The sequence below is a fragment of the Panicum virgatum genome, chromosome 5K (genome assembly GCF_016808335.1).
Source record: "Panicum virgatum strain AP13 chromosome 5K, P.virgatum_v5, whole genome shotgun sequence".
Classification (NCBI taxonomy): domain Eukaryota; kingdom Viridiplantae; phylum Streptophyta; class Magnoliopsida; order Poales; family Poaceae; genus Panicum; species Panicum virgatum.
Window position 1 is genome coordinate 44,129,688 of NC_053140.1, and position 19,494 is coordinate 44,149,181.

The following is a 19,494-nucleotide window of genomic DNA, read 5'->3' on the forward strand; positions in this document are numbered from 1 at the left end:
GGGCAAAGGCGGATCCCCTCCTCCCTAGTTGCCTCGTCTCGTCGTCGTCCTCACGGTCTCGACCGCGAAATCGAAATCCCCCAAAACCCTAGCTGCCCAGCGCGACTCCCCCCTTCCCGCCTCTCTGCGGCGCGGCTCGAGTGGCACGCGGCATCTGCTAGCAAGTGCCGGAGGAGGGGTGGGTGTAGCCCTGCGGGCGGTCGATGGCGTCGACGGTGCTGGAGGCGACGCGGGCAGCGCACGAGGACCTGGAGAGGCTGGAGCGGCTCGCGGTGCGCGAGCTGCAGCGGGACCCCGCAAACGCGCGCGACCGCCTCTTCCAGTCCCACCGCGTCCGCCACATGCTCGACCTCGTCGTCTCCACCTCCGACAAGCTCGTACGTCCTTCCTGTTAGCTCTGGTGTCATTCCCGGTCTGTGCTGCTAGATTCCGTCCGCAGAAGTGATTCATTTAGCTAGGTTTGGTTTGGATACGGCCAGTATTTTCCTTACTGCTGAATCGAGATGCTTGCTTACGGTTGGGTTCTGAGTGGCTGTGAATTACAGATCCGGCTCCCACGAATTTGTTTGTTTTCATCATTCTGTTGCATGTCAAATCATGTGGATCTTCGACTTCTATCTGGGTAGATGGGATTTAGAGCACGTTTGGATGCGGTACCCTGCTGGCCCTGCAAAACCACCGGCTGGTCAATATTTGGCGGCCAAATCTTCTGTGTTGGGACGCAAAAATGAACCGTTCCATGGGCACGGGAGCTGGAGCTGCTGAATCATGACATGAATCCAAACTCAATGCTAGCCCATGGTCTACGACCGAAATTTGATTGGGTCGAAGCTGACATCCATTGAAACGTGCCCTTAGGCTCTTGCTTTGTTCGGTCGCGAAAAAAAAGGCTCTTGCTTTGTTGGTGCAACTGTGCTAGTGTTGTTGTGTTGGAAGTTTTGTGCGGGTTATTTCTGTGCTGTCTGCCCCCCTTCCCTTCCTTTCATTTCGAGTGAAGAACTGCCAGATGATGGTCTCATTTTTGCTAATGCTGCTTATGTCTTGTACTCTTGTTTAGGTGGAAATCTATGAGGACAAGGACAGTGCAAGGAAGGACGAGATCAACACACATCTTACTGCACCCACACAAACTTTACTGTTTAGCAAGTACTATGAAAGGCTCAAAGAGGTAAATATCCTAGCGTAGCTGCTTGCCTGATTGTGACAAAAGTCAAATAGACACATGATGATGCATACGTATCAATAGGAGAAAATGGTATTGATTTTGAATGATGGTGCATTTTAACTAATTGACTCGCATGAATTCCCAAATATACAATTGGAAAACAAAATGATTCGCAGCAAGTGGATATCTTGCATGCATCTGATTAAAAGAAATAAAAATATCTGGGGACAGGCAGCATTTTTTGCTGGGCAACGTATTATGTGGAAACTAATCTCTCTGTGCAAACTATAGAAACTTCAATCTGGATCATTGGATCAACATCCAAGGGGCATGGGGGATTGGATAATTTTACAATCTGGACCCGCCCTTGGATTGGGTAATCACACTTTTGCAAATCCCCCCTCCCACCCCCTGCACCCCTCCCCTTGGATGTTGATCCAATGATCCAGATTGAAGTTTTCATAGTTTGCACGGAGAGATTGGTTTGCACCTAATATGTCCCCTTTTTGCTGTCGTAAGTAAGCCTCAGGAATCAAACTGACCGCATGCTACTCAGTTTCCCTGTTATTATGAGATTTGCACTGTGTTGGTGCTTTACTTGCTCTGTGGTAGACATGTCATGCACAAAAAAACTATGTTATTATTGAAGAAGCTGTGCTAGTCCATTAGCAAATTACTCATTATCAGCAAATATCTAGCCTCTGCTAGCTCTATATTTTTATCAGTTTTTTTGTGAATTTTCTCCTTATTATAATTTGTTGCTTGCTTGCAGATCCGTGATTATCATAGACGGAACCCTTCAGCCCGTTTCGTCAGTACAACTGATGATTATGAAGAGCTTCTGAAGGAGGAACCAGCTATTGATTTCACCGGCGAGGTATTGTCACTTTCTTTTTAGCTTGTAGCTTTGCTTGAAATTTATGTAACTTTGGATTATAAAGCATACGATGTTTCATCTGAATAACTTGTTACTTGCATTTATTTGTGCTGATGATTTGTACTTTGTATGCCTTCAATGCTAACCTCTGCTATTCCAGCCTTTAAAATTGTGGCAATTTATCTGGATACTTATTTTTAATATAATAATAATTTTTAAAGCAAAGTTGAACTGATGGTAATAAAGCTGCATTCAGTCTTTGTGTTAACCAATGCAAGTTAGGTCACTCATCGATATAGTTCTGATGAAAATCTTTGAGTCCGTTAGTGCCTTTTCTTTCGTTTCACTACAGTAGTCTTGAAGTTGAGGGTACCTGCGTTGTGATATGTGTACTTTAATTTCTGCAGGCTTGTTTGATTCCCCTTGTAGGATCTCGGTGGTGTGGATGGTAAGATTTAGGAATGATTTAAACTGAGGTGGAGCATGATCAATAGCTTGACAATTATTCTAAGCACTGTCCCTGTTATGGCCTGTACTTCCTTGTAGTTCTATTCCTGCTACATCTTGTTGCATGTTCACCGCGTCGTTGGCGTCAATGTTTTACTGTTCTCGGAATAGTTATATTTACATTTGCTAATGGTCTGGTTTTTCAATTTGACAGGAAGCTTTTGGCCGTTACCTAGATTTGCATGAGCTTTATAATGAATTTATAAATTCCAAGTTCGGAACACCAATGGAATACTCGGCTTATGTTGGCAGTTTCTCCCAGATTGAGAAGATCCCGCAGAGTCATAAAACTACAAGGTATGTCTATGGGTTTTCTCTATGATAAAAAAAACATTGTCTCCTGGCATGGGCTTCTCTATTATGTGTATGCCATATGCACCTTCAGTTGATTTCTCTTTTCTTTTCTTTTGGTGGTAGTCTGTGGTGTGTGATAATGCCAGTGAATTACCAAGGGCCTTGTTCGGTTAATCCCCTTGTGAAGGGGACTGATGGGGTATTGGAGGGGATTGGGGGGGATTTGATCCCTCCCAACCCCATCCAATCCTCTTCAATCCCCTTCAAACAGAGCAAGCCCTAAAATGGGGGGATCATTGGGTGATATGCGTCCCATATATGTGATCAGTAAAATAGTTTCTTAGTATTTTTGCCTGTTGAAAATTCATCATTCTTTTTGTTTTCTTTTGTACAGGCAATACAGAGCAAGCCCTAGAATTAATATTGTTTATCTTTTATTTCTTAACTTGACAGGCAATACAGAGAATACTTGGAACACATTCTGGAATACCTGACGTCATTTTTGTATCGAACAGAACCATTGCAGGATATTGAGAAGATTTTTTCTAAGGTCAGTCATATGCTGCATTTTTACAATCTTATCTTCCCTTTGTGTTCCACACAGGCTTATGTGATGATGTACTGTTTCACTTTGAGAAACTACCTCTATGATGTTCCTCTGATAAATTCATTTTGGAGTTGCTTATTATGAGTTTTGGTCGTTTGTTGAATAGTGTAGCATCGTCACATTCACATAATTTACTATGTGCAAATAACACACAATATGTGTGCACTTGTCCAGCTGGAAAGTGAATTTGAGGAACGATGGATGAACGGAGAAGTACCTGGTTGGGGAAATAAAAGCGCAGAAAAGGAGGCTGAGGCAGAAGAGTCTGAAATAGACCTTGGTTACTACAGCACAGTGGAAGAACTTGTTGAGCTTGGTCCAGAAAAGTTGAAACAGGTTATTCTTGCAACACTGTACTGTTACGGAGCATTCTTTTGCTCTCTGTTCTTGTAGATTATTTCATCATTGACTTGGTTTGCATGAGTTCTATTGATCTATTTACATTTTGTTAGGCTTTAGCTGCTCGTGGTTTGAAGAGTGGTGGTACTGTTCAACAGCGTGCGGAGCGGCTTTTCTTGTTGAAGGTGATTTTAGAAATGCTTGTGCTATTGTATATTCAGCTGATCTTTTGGTGATTTATCGTTTCTTTTGACTTATTATTGATTATGTTTTGCAGCATACACCTTTGGAACAGCTGGACCGGAAGCATTTTGCCAAAGTTCCACGCACTAAAGATGTCTCAAACACAGCTTCCAATGGCAATAATTTCAAGGATGATTTGAAAAAGGAAATCGCACTGATGGAAGTAAAGATGAGGCGCCTCTGTGAGCTCCTAGATGAGGTCAGCTCTTCCCTGCTCCATGTGTGCATACTTTTGTCGTTCTTGATGAAATGGTATATTTCGCACTCATACAATGCAGTCATTCCTTCAACCCATTTTGTTATTTTATAAGCTGAACATGTGATGATAAAACAAACAAGATGGTCTTGTCTAGAAGTCTGGGATCTGTATGTGTGTGGTGTGCTGTCATTTGTTTTCCTCAAACTGCAATTGTAGTCAGGTAGTAGTATGATTATAAACTTATCCTGAAATAGTTAAGTGCCTCATGCATGTGCTGTGTAGGTTTCCGCTGCATTCATGTTGTCATCATCTCATGCCTGTGAACTCTCTACCACTATAACTTGCCCTGAGAGCTCCATTGATATTAGCATAACTGAAAACAATGCGCTTGAATGGTTTGTAAAAAGTTAACAGTGATTAGTACATCACAATACACCACAACATCGAACAGAGTATCCTGCTCAACTGTGCTTTTTAGTTAAAACAAGCTAATTTGTTTGTTCTATTCCAGTAAGGCCTGCTATTTGTGAGATTTTTCATAAAATTAAGCCAACCCGTTTGTAAATCGAAACAAACTTCAAATACCAACTCACAAACTTCAAACGACGCAGAGCGCCTTGTGTAGTGAAAAGATGAGCTATGATGACATGGTTTCTCTAAAAGTGCTCTGTGCTATTGTTGCGCACCTACCATGAACAGTAGAAATTAACACTGTATGTGCAGCTCACTGATACCATCACATGTGAGTAAAATGTGGTACATATAAATATCTTTGTTTGTAAACCAAAGCATACTGTACAATGACTAGCTTACAATTTGATTCCAGCACGATCCACTTTCTTGGTACATCAAGCCTCCTTATTACAAGGACTACGACTGTTCTTTCAAATTTAACCTGCTTTACAATCTTCATGTAGTTCTTCGTGCGGACAAAGGAAAATGCTGAGAAAAAACTCACTTTGACATATGAAGAGATGGAAGCAGAACGGGAAGAGGTACTTATACTTCTCGCTTATCAGCAACTTCACTATTGTGTTTGCATTTTTCTGGAATTCATTGTATGGATATGTCCCTAATGGGTCATATTTGTCCATAGTCCAGAACTTGCTGATGCTGATGCAGTGTTTTTTGGTTTGGCATATCGCGGTTTGCGGCCCTGAAAACAGCAACAGGAAGCGGTTTTAATGATTTAGGAATATAAATATTTACATGTGTGAGTGCAATATGCATTATAAAGAAAATCACACAGCAGAACTATTGAGTTCCAAATATATCATATATTATTTGAAATGCACAAAAGCTTTTGAAGAAGCAAGTCACAAAAAGCTTCTTTCAAAGGATGAAAAATGTTCATAAGGGGCATGTAAAACACCATTTTTTTCTTTGGCCCACTGTAAAGATCTTTACAACTTTTCAAAGTCTGCTAAACTGCTGAACTTCAAAATATTATCCACTATGCATGTATATTCAAGGTATTACTTACTGCTAACACACTTTGTAGCGACCTGCCTCAAGGACACTTGGAATAATTATGATAGCTTTCGTCTTTGTCCTGTTTTTGAATTCAATCAAATATGCTATTGGATGCTCTTTGATTGGTTATTGTTAGTTACTGAAGATACACAAAATTCATTGGCTGCTCTCTGTTTCATTTTGTTTCATGTTTTGTTTTGAAACATTCCATACAGTGTGTAGCGAATAATTTTTCCGATTTTCTACTATTACTCCATAATGATTTGCTGATTGATGTTATCTAATTTAATACTAATTACTGATTAAACTGCATATAGTTACAAGTCTGTCATGTTATATCTATGTGAGTCCTGGTTGTAACATGTTATAATACTGATTTGATGTTTTTTCGTTAGAATGTAGTTCTTTATGAGCTCATGATTTGGTTGAACTTTTTATTGTGTGTCTCTCTTTTCTTTAACATAAGGAAAATACTCAGTTTATTAACTACTGGCTTATATATTTTTCTATAGGAGGAGGTACAGGCTGACACTGAGAGTGATGATGAAGAGCAGCAAATCTATAACCCTCTGAAATTGCCGATGGGTTGGGATGGCAAGCCTATCCCCTATTGGTTATACAAGCTACATGGCCTTGGGCAGGTAAACTAGTCTTGTCAGTGCATCTTTGGGAACCTTCTTTTTCGAGTTAGTATTCTTACAATAGTAGCCTTTTTTCCTTTAGTAGCCACTAGTCACCAATGCTCACTTATGGAACTTTAGATCGACTATTCACATGCCATATGAATAAAGATGTTCATCCTATATGAATGAATTGGTCATCACTTCACAACTATGAAGCCAAACATGCCATTCTTTGACGCAACAATAATTTTCTGATCACCCTGTCAACAACTAACACTAACTTTATGTTATAGGATGATTATTACACATTTATTAAGTTTTCAGCATAATATTAATATTTACCAGTAATCTTTGTACTGTTATTTATAAATATTTTCAACCTAATTATGTGTTCTTTTACTTGGCCCAGTCTAGAGCTGCAAAATGTTCTGTTTCTAAACTAACTAGATATGAGTTTATAATGTGATACATCTGAATCATATTTTTGTGTAATCACATGCTATTGTTTGTTAGTTCATATTTCCACTTTCAAGAATGCCTTTGCATTTGAACATCAAGGCATCCTTTCTTAATGCTGAGCTATCTTCATTAAATTAGGTACTTTACCATTGACATGTTTTTAACTGTTATGTGTTGATCAGGAATTTAAGTGTGAGATATGTGGAAACCACAGTTATTGGGGACGAAGGGCCTATGAGCGTCATTTCAAAGAATGGCGTCATCAGCATGGGATGCGATGCCTTGGTATCCCTAATACTAAGAATTTCAATGAAATCACATCGATCGAGGTACATCATCTTGTCTTGTTGATACGATTTTCTTGCTTGGAATTATTGTTGATACATAAACTGTAGTTTCTTCTCATGTAAAATTGTAAATATTTTGGTATAGTGTTTTTGCTTGCCCCTGTTCGTGTTGGCTTTTGCTTTTATATATACTCTCCATTGTGCTGATTTATGTGCTGTTGGCACGCATAGTACAAACCTGAGATGTTGAACGATGGCTGTTCTGTTGTATTCTTAACATTTCTAACTTGGGCTTTCAGGAGGCGAAAGGGCTCTGGGAAAAAATACAAGCACGTCAAGGGCTGAACAAGTGGCGGCCAGACTTGGAAGAAGAGTACGAAGATCAGGAGGGCAACATCTACAACAAGAAGACCTACACTGACCTGCAGCGGCAAGGCCTGATCTAGGATTCTAGTTCAAGGGGCTCCTGCTACTCAAATGTTCTGGATTTGTTTGGAACAACTTTTACCTGGATAGTTGCTGTGTCTTCGGATGCATTAGGCATTTATTAGGCTACTAGCCGTTTGGCATACTTCATGGAGTAAGATGGTACGACGGGGCATGTGTGCTTTTCCTGGTTGACATGGTAGTTCGTACAACATGATAATGTATCCAATATTGTGTCGCGGATTAAATTACGGTCACGTCTCTTACACTCCCGGTTTGTCCGACCTGTTACTTACCACAAGAAAACTGTTAGCATATTTAACATGCGCGTGCAATGAAAAAGGAAAAAGTCTTAAATTATGTCTCTCAACTATAGCCAAAGTTTGAATAATGTTCTAAACTATTGTTCGGTCCATTTTATCCTCAAATTATGTCATTTGGTTCAAATTATTTTTTAATATAATTTGTCTTTTTTATTCCTCGAGGTGGATTTTTAAGTTAAAATTTTATAAGATGATAGTAAACATCAAAACACATTAGAAAATTTATGTCCTAATTTTTTTAATTATTTTGATAGGTTAGGATTAGGATATTTAATAATAAATTACACATTGGAGTTCAAAGTTAAATGAAAAATAGCAACGAAAAAATGATAATTTTTTTAATATGCATTCTGACATTCACCGCTACTTTTTGAAATTAAAATTCAACTTGTGTATGAAGAAAAAAAGATAAATTGTATTATACAGTAAAATGACCTAAATGGTATTGGTACATTTTAATGGGTAAATTGAATGAAATATAGTTTAGGGGGTTATCCAAGCATTGGCGGTAGGGAGTAACTTTTTCCAATAAAAAACTTATGTTTGGTTCTACAAAGACGAGCACGCGTAAAATGTGGCATTTGCATTCGTAAATTACAACTTGATTCAATTTACCTCATAAATTATACCATTTAATTTATTTTACTCCATAATACAATTTGTCTTTTTTTTGTTACTCCATATACAAGTAGAATTTTAATTTCAAATTTTGCATGATAATAGTGGACATCACAATGAGTATTTAGAAAACATGTTATAATTTTTTTCCATTATTTTTCATATAATTTTAAACTCTAATGATTAATTTATTATTAAATATCCTAGACTATCAAAATAGTGATAAAAAATTATGATATATTGTTCCACCATGCTTTATGGTGTGTACTATTGTCTTGTAAAATTTCAATTTAAAACTCCACCTATGCATGGAGAAAATAAAAAGACATTTTATTAGAGGGTAATTTGAACCAAAGAGGATAGCTTGGGGGTAAAATGAACCAAATGATAGTTTACGGAATTATCCAGACTTTGGCTATAGTTGTGGAAGTAAATTGAACTTTTTCCTTTGCATTTGTACTGACATGCAGTACAGGTTCACGAGCTGAGAAAAACCAGCAGCTTACTTGCAAAAAATCTGGCATCAAAATGTCCCAGCCAGTGCTCTTACGGAAGGGGATACATCGTGATGTTTTTTTACATGTTACAAGCATTCACGGAAATTGTCCGTTGCTCTTACAAAAGGTAGTATACATCGTGAATAAGTTCCGAACCATCCCAATCCCAACCAAGTAAACGGTCGGCAAATCAGAAGTGGTGAAAGTTATCCTCTACACTGTTGTCTACCCTTCCAAAATGAAATTAAAAGATTCTAGAGACCATACGCTACTCCTGCTTCATCTTCCATTCCGATTGGCTGCATGGGTGAAGCAATACATGAATGCACAACAGCCAGCAAGGGAGATGGACAAGAAAGAGGTACAGATATGTCGCGCTGCTCCATTCCCACAAGAACTCCATGCAAACCCAGAACTCTCCAATGTCTAACGTCCAGGACCCCTTGGACAGCCCTTTCATAATCAACAATGCAGCTGGAGGAAAACCCACCACAACAAGAGTTATGTTTGAGGCCAACAGTATTGCACGAGGAAGGAAATTCATCCCAGAGCGTTCCTTCAGAGGCCGAGAAAACAGACACATCGGGATCATTATCAAAGCCCCAAGCTGCACTGTGGCGAAATTAATGATCGACATGAGCCCAAGTCCAATGGAGATGGAAGTGATCATCGTAGCTTTCAGAAGTTTCCATTCAACAATAGCTGAGTATGGTGAGCCGGACATGACATAAAGGGCAATCAGTATGATGATGGAAATTATAGTCCAGATCACTGAGCTTTGTATCGGTGTGGCATTAGGGATCTGAGTAATGTAATATGGAAGTAGTGAAACAAGAACTGCCCAGAGTTGGATAACAAGCAAGACTTTTGCAGCTTGAAGCCATTTCCATGATCCACCCTTACTCTGCGGAAAATCAGCGCTGCCATTTGTTTTACTGTCACCTATTGACTTCTCTGCCAATTTTTTCATGGTTTTACTGCTATCAGCAAGAGCAGCAGCAACTATTGGGAGGGGTGCCAAAAGCAGTGCAAACGGAATCATATACACACCAACAGAAATGAACTTGCTTGGAGACGTAAGGAAGTAGAGGAAAAAGGACTGATGGAACTTTTCAAGCAGATTATTTACTGAACGCACCACTCCTTCAACTAACCTGAATCAAAGGAATGTCCAAACATGTTAAAAACCTCTGCCATGGCCATGATAAACTATATTCTCTTTACAATGCAAATCAAGCAACTTTTGCAGAAAATGAAAGCAGAGCTGTTAACATGAAAAGATTTTCATGCAGCGGCAACATAGAAGTTAAGACTGTTACTGTGCTCAATTCAGTGCAACAAATACCAATCCATCTATGCACACATTTTTCATTGGGTTTGGTCATGAAAAAAATTGTGGCCTCCAATCTGTTGTGGTATTCCTCCAAGTTTACCAGTTCATGTTAACACTTTCATTCCTCCCACTTATTCTTCATATACGTAACTCTATTCTACCATCATCGATAAGGACAAACACTTTTATGAACCATTGCAGCTGCAAATGGTCCGGATGCACGTATAATAATTAAATCTAAGTATGTTTTCTGTAAGAACTTGCAAGCTCATGTTGGAAACAAAACAATTTTATCTTATGCTATATGTTCTTTGGAGATTATACAACTCCGGAAGTCGCTGTACGCACATTAACAAAAAACTTGTACAGATAATACTCATTGCTGTGAAGTTCTGGCACAAACAGTTGCATGCTCCAAATGAATGGCGAAGTTCAATGGCCTAAGTTATCCGATAAGACTAACAAGAATGGCAATCCAAAATGTTTTGTTACGATTTTTGAGACTAGCAAACACACACGACGACACTTATGCAAAGTTGTCTAGTCAACTATTCATCACAAGTCAACAATCACAAGGCACCACTTGTGTTCTAACAACAATGCAGCTCCGAACAAGAAAATTGAAACGCAGCAGGAACATACCTTCCCCCTCTTAGAAGAAATAAAGATTTAGCATTCTCATTCCTGAAATTGAATGTTGGTGTAAATTCTAACGAAACCGCATCAACTTGATAATCACGGAAAGCGCCATGGGATCCTGTGGGCACTCCAATAGCCTGCATCACAAAAACCACATGAAGAAGGGATTGTAGAGTTACAAAGGAAAGTGTTGTTTAAGGTGAAACAGGAATGATTAGTTCCAGTTACCTGGTTGTATATAGAGCTAGCTAGGTTTGCAGTCCCCTCCACATAATCAGGGACTGCAATATCAAGCTTCCAGTCAGGATTTAGTTTTCTTAACACAGTCCCAAGAGTATGAAAAAATTCAGCAATAACCCTAAGCCATGCAGAGCTCAGCAGAGAACTAAATGTCGCGATGTTCACACGGAAACCTTGTCTATGAACAGCTAAATAGTGTACGACATTCAGAAGGTCCAGGTTTGGCATTTGTCCATTAGATGCCTCTGCATACATCGTAACACTATCTCTGTCACCATATCTCCTGGTCTCACCAACTTTAAATATGAGAGCAGTAGCCATTGTTCCAGCACGTTTGAAAGCCTCAAATTCTGCCTTTTCTGCATTGCCATCATATATATGGTCTGCACCATGTATCTTGGTATCTAATATCACAGAATGACTCCGGAATACTGGATTATGATACTGTTTTAACCATGCAGAGACTGCAGCATACTCTCCAAACTGCGAGTCTGCGGATAGCCACACAATATCCTTGGACAGCCATGCTGCTCGGCTTAAGAGGGAGAACACAGAGAAACCAAGGGCGAGGGATAATAATTCATTTGAGTGAACGCTCTGAGAATTATAAGGAGTAACCAGCACTATTGCTTCTTTCCCATCGCCTCGAGGAGCTCGTATAATGCCAACAGTGTTTATCCCAAAATTGGTGTCGGTGCCATTAGGTTGAATTGCCATGGAGGTGAAGAACTTCAGAGGATGAAAATGCTTGCTATGAGGGAGGAACTTATGGTAACATACTTCAGCACCCAGTTCTTCTATTTGTTGGGCAATGAATTTTGCCATATCTCTGTAACATAAAATGAAACATATGGTTGAAGCAAAATCAGATAAATCCATCTACTCTTCAATATCTAGGATTGTACTAATTAACTGCTTGACTTGTTGTCACATGATTCAAGTGTGCACTTTCATTTACATGCGACTTTAATTAATCAACTTAACTCAGAATTAACTTGTACTCTTGTTTCTTATGAAAACTGAAAATCAGATCTTTGGCTATTAAGACATTTAGAATGCAGCAGCAGGCTTAAAATTTTGAACTAATAAAACAATAGAACTATACAACTTCTGTATACAAACATTGATGCAGATGAATGTTAACACATCAGGGAAGCTACACATGAAACAAGATAATTCTATACAGAGTAACATACATGCCACCTATTGAATCCCCATACGCAGCTTCAATTCCTTTCATAAATCTGTTTGCTTCGATGGCATCTTCAGTAGAAAATAATGGAGTAGCCGAACCTACATACAAAGCTTTATTTTTAGAGATCATTTATGCACAGAAGTTCCAAACAAGAGTTCCAAATGAAAAGCATGCCATTTTTTAAAAAAAAATGAAAACTCGACCAAGGGAGGAGACTCCCGCCAACAGGCTTCAGGCTTCATTCTAAGAAGATGCAATTATTATTTATCGAGATTTTTCACCTTGTGTGGTTATAAGAAACGATACCATGCTAGCCTGCTATAGTAGCTTATTAAAATGCATACTTTTCCTGCAAACATAACTGATGTGAACAATTTATGTTCACAATTAATACTCACTTCATCCATGGACGTAAGACCTATGCTTTTAGGAGAAAGTCTCAACACTGAATTTTGATCCACAATATCTCTTTCAGTATATATTATCAATTGCTACAAAATCAACATACTTCAAAATTCCTTCAAACACGAACCTATATTGAATTATAGATGCAACTTTTGTACATTAAACACACAAATTAATAGACCGAGGGGATAATAACATCAAAATCCACTACGATAGAGCATATTCAATGTGCCCCAAAGCTATGCTGAATACCCAATGACCAGGATATTGAGCAATATCGATATGTTTCTTTAATCAAAGTATTCAGCAAAGCATGCTGAGAATACTTCAATGCACATTATCTACCATACCTAGAATGTGACATCGTGCCCCAATTCAAATTAAGCAAGGACGAAGCTTAAGCTGGTTGGTGGGCATGTGTGATACACCCAGCGTGTGAGTGGATCTGAGTCATTTGGTCTTTGGGGTGTTACATACAACGTGTAATATGAAGATCAGCACGGAACACCATGAGACAGGTGCACCCTTCATGGTGACAAACAACAGCAGGCATGTATGCATTTGTAGGATCAACAAACAACAAAGCCATTTAGTTCCAAGCAAGTCGGAGTAGCCTACACATGAAACCCAACAAGGGCCTCAGAAAAGATCATAAAAGAGGTAGCAGTGGTAGCAATAACAGATATGCATTCATACGATCACAGTTGAAAGAAAATAGATTAGAGGGCCACTTACCAGGTATAAGAGCATTCTCCGAGAGGTATGTATTTTTGGCAAGTGAAGGGAGGAGGAGGAGCGCAAAAATGCCTGCAGAGCAGCAAATAACACTAACCCGGAAATGTTGAAGAGTAAGATAGGGAATAAGAAAGAACTAAAGGAAGCATTTAGACTGCAACGAGGGGGAGAAATGAGGGTGAACCTGAAGAGAATGTGGTGAGATGCAAGAAATACGCCAAGGCGGACAATGAGCCGCGGCTTCGGTTGTGTCTCTTGCTTGACTAACGACTCCATGTTGTAATAGAGTTCTTAAAGACTATCTTTAAATCAGATCAACTATGCATTTACCTGCAAAATGAAATGGTTATGAAAACATTAGCAGTTTGAACAGAAATTTAAAGTCAATTCTAAACTATTATCAAGCATGCCATGTTGTCATACTAGAACCTGTGATGCCAATGGCATTCCTGGGTGAGTAGCTCTACTTCACCACGTTTTTAATAATAAAACCCAACATCTCTAGAAAACAGGTAAATGCCACAATGAAATAAATTAGAGCAGTGTATGCTCTTTGCTGATGATGTGGTGCTAGTTGACGAGAGTATGGCAGGGGTTAATAGGAAGTTAGAGCTGTGGAGACGCACGTTAGAGTCGAAAGGATTCAGACTTAGTAGGACCAAGACCGAGTACATGATGTGCGATTTCAGCGCGACTAGGCATGAGGGGGGAGACGTTAGTCTAGATGGGCAAGTGGTGGTCCAGAAGGATACTTTTCGGTATTTAGGATCGGTGCTACAAAAGGATGGCGACATTGATGAAGATGTTAGGCATAGAATTTCAGCTGGTTGGTTGAAATGGCGGCAAGCTTCTGGCATCCTTTGTGACAAGAGGGTGCCACAAAAGCTAAAAGGCAAATTCTATAGGATAGCAATTCGTCCGGCGATGTTATACGGTGCTGAATGTTGGCCTACAAAAAGGCGACATGTGCAGCAACTGAGTGTAGCAGAGATGCGGATGTTGCGGTGGTTTTGCGGGCACACAAGGAGAGATAGAGTCCGGAACGAAATTATTCGGGATAGGGTCGGGGCGGCACCAATTGAGGAGAAACTTACTCAGCATCGGCTGAGATGGTTTGGACATGTCCAACGAAGGCCTCCTGAGGCGCCGGTGCGTAATGGGGTTCTTGAGCGGGTCGATAATGTAAAGAGGGGTAGAGGTAGACCTAAACTGACGTGGGATGAGTTGGTTAAAAGAGACCTTAAGGATTGAAATATCTCTAAAGAGATAGCTTTGGATAGGAGCGCTTGGAGACTAGCTATCAATGTGCCGGAACCTTGAACTTATTTCTTTCGGGTTTCATCTCTAGCCTACCCCAACTTGCTTGGGAAAAAAGGCTATGTTGTTGTTGTTGTTGTAGAGCTGTTTTTGTCCTGAACTATATTAGTTGAAAGTTGAAACAGATGGAAGGTTTAGTAATATTTTCACAGCTAAACAACTTTTGATTTTGGACAAACAACAAAGCAAGTTCACAAAATGATATGCACTAACTTATCTTTCCTCAAATTTATCCATGGAAAATATGACAATTCATGGTCAATACTCTTCAAATGTCAATGAAGGACCAATTACAATCATAACAAAAGAAACAACTGCTAGTAGTTGGATCCAGTCGCGGACCCAGGGTTTGAAGTTTTGAACCTAGTGCATGCCTAGCCAAAAAAATTATAATATGCAATATGATGTAAATCTAATACATAATTTAGTAACGCAACTACAAACAATTTGGTATACAAGTACAAAATAACCAAAGTACAATAATATAACTAATAGTTCTCATAATACCTTAACTCCAACAAATAAGTTTGAAGCTTGCATCAATTATAATATTAAAAAGTCAAACATAGATAATGTCTATTGCCTATACATAAATAGAAGACTACCGTACTAGTCTAGGGCTTTAACATTAAGCTTTCTCATGTCCATGAAAGTGTCAACAATGTCATTCTAACTTGCATTGAAGAAAACATCACGCTCATGCCTCAATTTTCCAAAGATGCTAACCACTAGGACTTTGTCTAGTGGTTGATCTTTTATCAGAGAGGATCTCAGGGGGAAAAAAGGAAATCGATTAATTTGAGGGCACCTTCTCAGGCAAGCTCCGACCTTCTCCCAGCAAGCTCCGACGGCGGGTTCTGCGGCGAGGATATAGTTTCAGGTTTAGGGTTAGGGGTTGGAGATTTCAGGCCTACCAGTTTAGAGGGATGGACAGGGCGGCGACCTGCCCGGCGGTGGCGATGGGTGGTGAGCAGCGAGGCCAGGCGGCGGTGGTGCAGCCGGCCGGGCAGTGGAGGATAACCGATGGGCGGGGTCGGTGGCGGGGGCGAGGAGGAGCAATGGTTAAGAATGGCAGGGTGGAGGGGTGAGTGCGGGAGGTGGGGGGTTCGCCGCTGGTGGAGGACGTAGGTGGCGGTGGGGTGGCACGGCGCTACTCGCACGAGGAGGAAGAAGGGAAACGCTTAGTCGGGCAGAAGAAAAAGGAGGGGATAGTTAAGATGACCACTTCATATTATATGGATACACCAATTAATCGCTGGATTTATACTTGCAATTGGCAATTGGGAATCGTATGGGGATGCAGAATTGGAGATGGAGTAGAGTACACACAACTCACCAGTGAGGAGATCTGCTGGCTGCTGCTGCTGATCGGGCGAATGGGGATGGCGCGATGCTATGGTGCCGCGGTGCCCCGTGGCCGGCGCGGGTGCTTTCGCGCGGCGCGTCCGCGCCGGAACTGCCGCCGCGTCGGCCGGTCAGGGTGCCGGTTGCCGGATGGCAGCACCAGTGCCAAGAAGGCGACGCCAGTGCTCGTCGGCCACTCGGGCGTCGCGCGTTAGGGTCGTGCGGCGCGACTGTTCGGCGGGCGGTGGCGGTGGCGGCGCGGCGGAGCCGGACGGCGGGCCTCGGGCTCGGGGTAGGGTGAGCAGAACTGCAGAAGACTCGCTGCCGGCGTGAGAGAGGTCTCCGCCTGCCATTTCATGGGCCAGTTTCTTCCCAGCAGCGTAGGCATTCAAGGCCCATGTCGACAGATGTTTAAGGCCCAGAAAAATCGGAAAAAAAATTAGGGGGCTCCTCTGGTAGGCAAATGTTAAGAATCGCTCGGGCTACTAACAGTCAAACCATCGCACAAGATCTAATATCTACTTTTTATTTCGGAACAAAAATTTTTTGTTCTCAAACAAATTTTTTGTATTGCTAGAATAAATAAAAAACTATTCTGAAACAAAATAAATTTGTTCTAGAATAAATTTGACTATGGGCTAGTTTGTTGGACCAGTTTAGGCCCAACAATATAAAACCTGTAGTGAGTGAAAGTCTGTTGGGGTTCACCCGCGTGAGCAGCACCCCTCTGGTACGCCACAAATGTTAGGAGTAACCCGGGCTACTAGCAATTAAATCATCGCACAAGGCTCATTACTTTTTTTTTGTTCTGGACTATTTTTTTTATTTCCGAACAATTTTTTGTATTGCTAAAATAATCAAAAAATTATTTCGAAATAAATTTGACCAAATTACATACATGGGCCAATTTATTAGGCTAGTTTAGGCCCAAAACAAAAAACTGAAGTGGGAAGAGGCTAGTGTAATGGAGCGGCTGGGGGTAACGCGTGTTACCCCCAGGCCCCAGCAGCACCCCTGGTACACCCCCTTCCAGATGTACGCCGCGTGCACGTAGAAACAATCGGACGGCACGACGAGCCTTACCCGACGTAGCAGTGCGAAAGGTCCGCACTGCAAGCCTTAGGACCTGTTTGGCATGGCTTAGGACCTGTTTGGCATGGCTCCAGCTCTGCTCCAAAACTCTAGCTGGAGCTGGCTCTGGGTGGAGTTGGAGCAGACTGGAAGGTGTGTTTAGCATGAAGGGTGCCCCCAGCTTCAGAAAAGAGGGTTTTGATGGTGCATTGTCTTTTTTGCCCGCGGTTTGATTGACTGTATCAATAATGATAGAAATGGCCACAACAACTTTTGCCATACATATAAAATAAAATGTCTCCAACCAAATATTCCATTGAATAGAATACAGATATATGATGGATCCAAAATAAAATGTCTCCAACCAAATATTCCTAACAACATGCTCATAATAATTAAATTTATTACACTAATTCCATGCAATTGCAACAGATGTAGCCATACTATCTCGGAATGTGTCCATAGTCACGAAGCTTGGTTCATCAGTATCTCCATCGGAGGCATGCTGAGACACAGCCCATTTGTTGAATCCTTTCTCAACCTCAGCATAGCAAACAACATTGAGGTATGTGCTTGGTCGATTTCCTCTCTCAACTTGTTCGGCAAACAATTTACACACAATCCGGGTGTTCTCATTGTTCCAATCAATTTCCGACATCTATACCACCTCACACATAAAATTTTTACTACAATCTAATTTGCTGCACAACATAAGAAGAGACAGATAGGAAAGAACCTACCTTGACTGCTTCCTGGAAGGTGGCCGCTGGTCCACGGCGATAGGAGCCGGCTCCGACGGCGTCCTGGAGGGCGTGTCCTCCTCCACGGCGATAGAAAGCGGCGAGGCTGGGCGTTCCCCAGACCGAGTCCGCTGCAGGCGCATCTAGGGTTAGGCGGCCATGGGAAAGGATGTGGAGAAGGGGAACAGGAGCTAGAGAGCGCGCCGGAGGGGTAGGTGAGGAGGAGGCCTACCGGCGGCGGGGGCGGCCCGTCGGAGCTTCGGGCGGCGGAGGACGACGGCCTCGCGTCGGGAGGAGCGGAAGGACGACGCCCTCTCTCGCGCGTCGGGAGAGGAGCGGACGGACGAGCGCCGGGCGACGGAAAAAAGAAAGAAAACGAAGCGGTATGTGTGGCAAAAGCGGGTAATTTCCTCCCAATTCCATGTCCACGTTCAAATTGAGATGTTTTGGAGCTGGGAAAGAGACGCACCAAAACTCCAGACCATTTGCACTACAGCTCTTGAGGTTGGGTTGCTCCATGGAATTTTGGAGTTGAAATGTTTGGCTACAAAATTGATTGGAGTTGGTGGAGTTAGCTCTGGAGCGATGCCAAACATGCTCTTACCCGGCGTAGCAGCGTGGCAGTTCTCAGTGGAGGGAGCAAATGTACTGTTTGGCACTATAGACGCACTGTAGACAGTAAATATGTGAGGAGCGTGGGAAACAAGGAGGAGGAGAAGCAAATTTGCTCTTGCTGTTGTGGATAGCCTCACGCACCAGCAGCGACGGAGCACGAGCAAACCGCCGGCTCTCGGCCAGCCAGGCAAGAGACCACGATGTCCGGCGGGAAAGGTGCCGCCGTCGGATGTCTAGGGGTACACACGACATACGTCGGGAGGGGGTTCCGGGGTTGCTCCAGAGGCGCTCTGGGCCCAGTGTCCACCCAATTTCTTTTCCAAAAAAAAACAGAGCCCTGAGTTTTTGTGAGCTTGGGCCAGTTTGGGAGATCAGTCAGGTTAAGGATAGTCGCAGCAGTTCAAAATAAATCAGACGCTGATTCACCATAAGAGAATCTAGTGCCACTCAAAAGAAGATAATCTAGTGAAGAGAGAAATAGAGTGATGTGGCTCAGTATGATATAAACCTTTCATTCTTTGAAAGTGCAGGCATGCCATTTCATGTCATAATCACGCAATCCCTCCTATGAAAATCTGAGGCCCCCTTTGGCACAGCTCTGCCTGGGCGAGCTTCGGCTTTGTGATACAGTAAAATGGCACTGTAGTGCTACTGTTATGCACTGTTACATACTGTAGCAAGAAGCTAGAAGAACCAAACTGAACCGGAAAAGTGGTGAAGCCGATGAAGTCAGAAAACGAAGCATCACCAGCTTCAGCTTCACCTCAGCACAGTACCGCTACAGTACTGCTACAGTGTTAGAATCTGCAAATGCCGAAGCTGCGCCAAAGTAGGCCTGAAGGTACCTCAATACGATACGATTAGAGCAGTGTACGTCACACCAGCTCCTCTACGTACTATATGTAAGGTTAGACGCAAAACTT

General features: G+C 41.7%; 2 protein-coding genes across 4 annotated transcripts; one reads left to right on the forward strand and one right to left on the reverse strand.

The window, feature by feature from the left end:
• Nucleotides 1-7,856, forward strand: LOC120707628 (splicing factor SF3a60 homolog). Its single transcript, XM_039992566.1, has 12 exons — nt 1-377; nt 1,058-1,168; nt 1,938-2,042; nt 2,704-2,846; nt 3,297-3,393; nt 3,625-3,786; nt 3,903-3,974; nt 4,067-4,231; nt 5,149-5,226; nt 6,217-6,345; nt 6,969-7,115; nt 7,373-7,856. Exons 1-12 carry the CDS (start codon nt 204-206, stop codon nt 7,517-7,519), a joined length of 1,530 nt encoding a protein of 509 aa, XP_039848500.1. The 5' UTR covers nt 1-203; the 3' UTR covers nt 7,520-7,856.
• Nucleotides 7,857-8,928: 1,072 nt separating this feature from the next.
• LOC120707630 (glycosylphosphatidylinositol anchor attachment 1 protein-like) lies at nt 8,929-18,355 on the reverse strand. Of its 3 annotated transcripts, XM_039992569.1 has the most exons (9): nt 18,189-18,344; nt 17,957-18,087; nt 13,669-13,814; nt 13,485-13,576; nt 12,346-12,442; nt 11,138-11,978; nt 10,913-11,046; nt 9,988-10,091; nt 8,929-9,891 (listed from the first exon to the last, which is right to left on the reverse strand). In XM_039992569.1, exons 3-9 carry the CDS (start codon nt 13,758-13,760, stop codon nt 9,206-9,208), a joined length of 2,046 nt encoding a protein of 681 aa, XP_039848503.1. In that variant the 5' UTR covers nt 13,761-13,814; nt 17,957-18,087; nt 18,189-18,344; the 3' UTR covers nt 8,929-9,205. The 3 variants fall into 3 exon arrangements, with proteins under 3 accessions (XP_039848503.1, XP_039848501.1, XP_039848502.1); XM_039992567.1 differs by having other exon boundaries at nt 8,929-10,091; nt 18,189-18,355; XM_039992568.1 differs by lacking the exons at nt 17,957-18,087; nt 18,189-18,344 and adding an exon at nt 16,138-16,732 and having other exon boundaries at nt 8,929-10,091.
• Between the last annotated feature and the right edge of the window lie 1,139 nt (nt 18,356-19,494).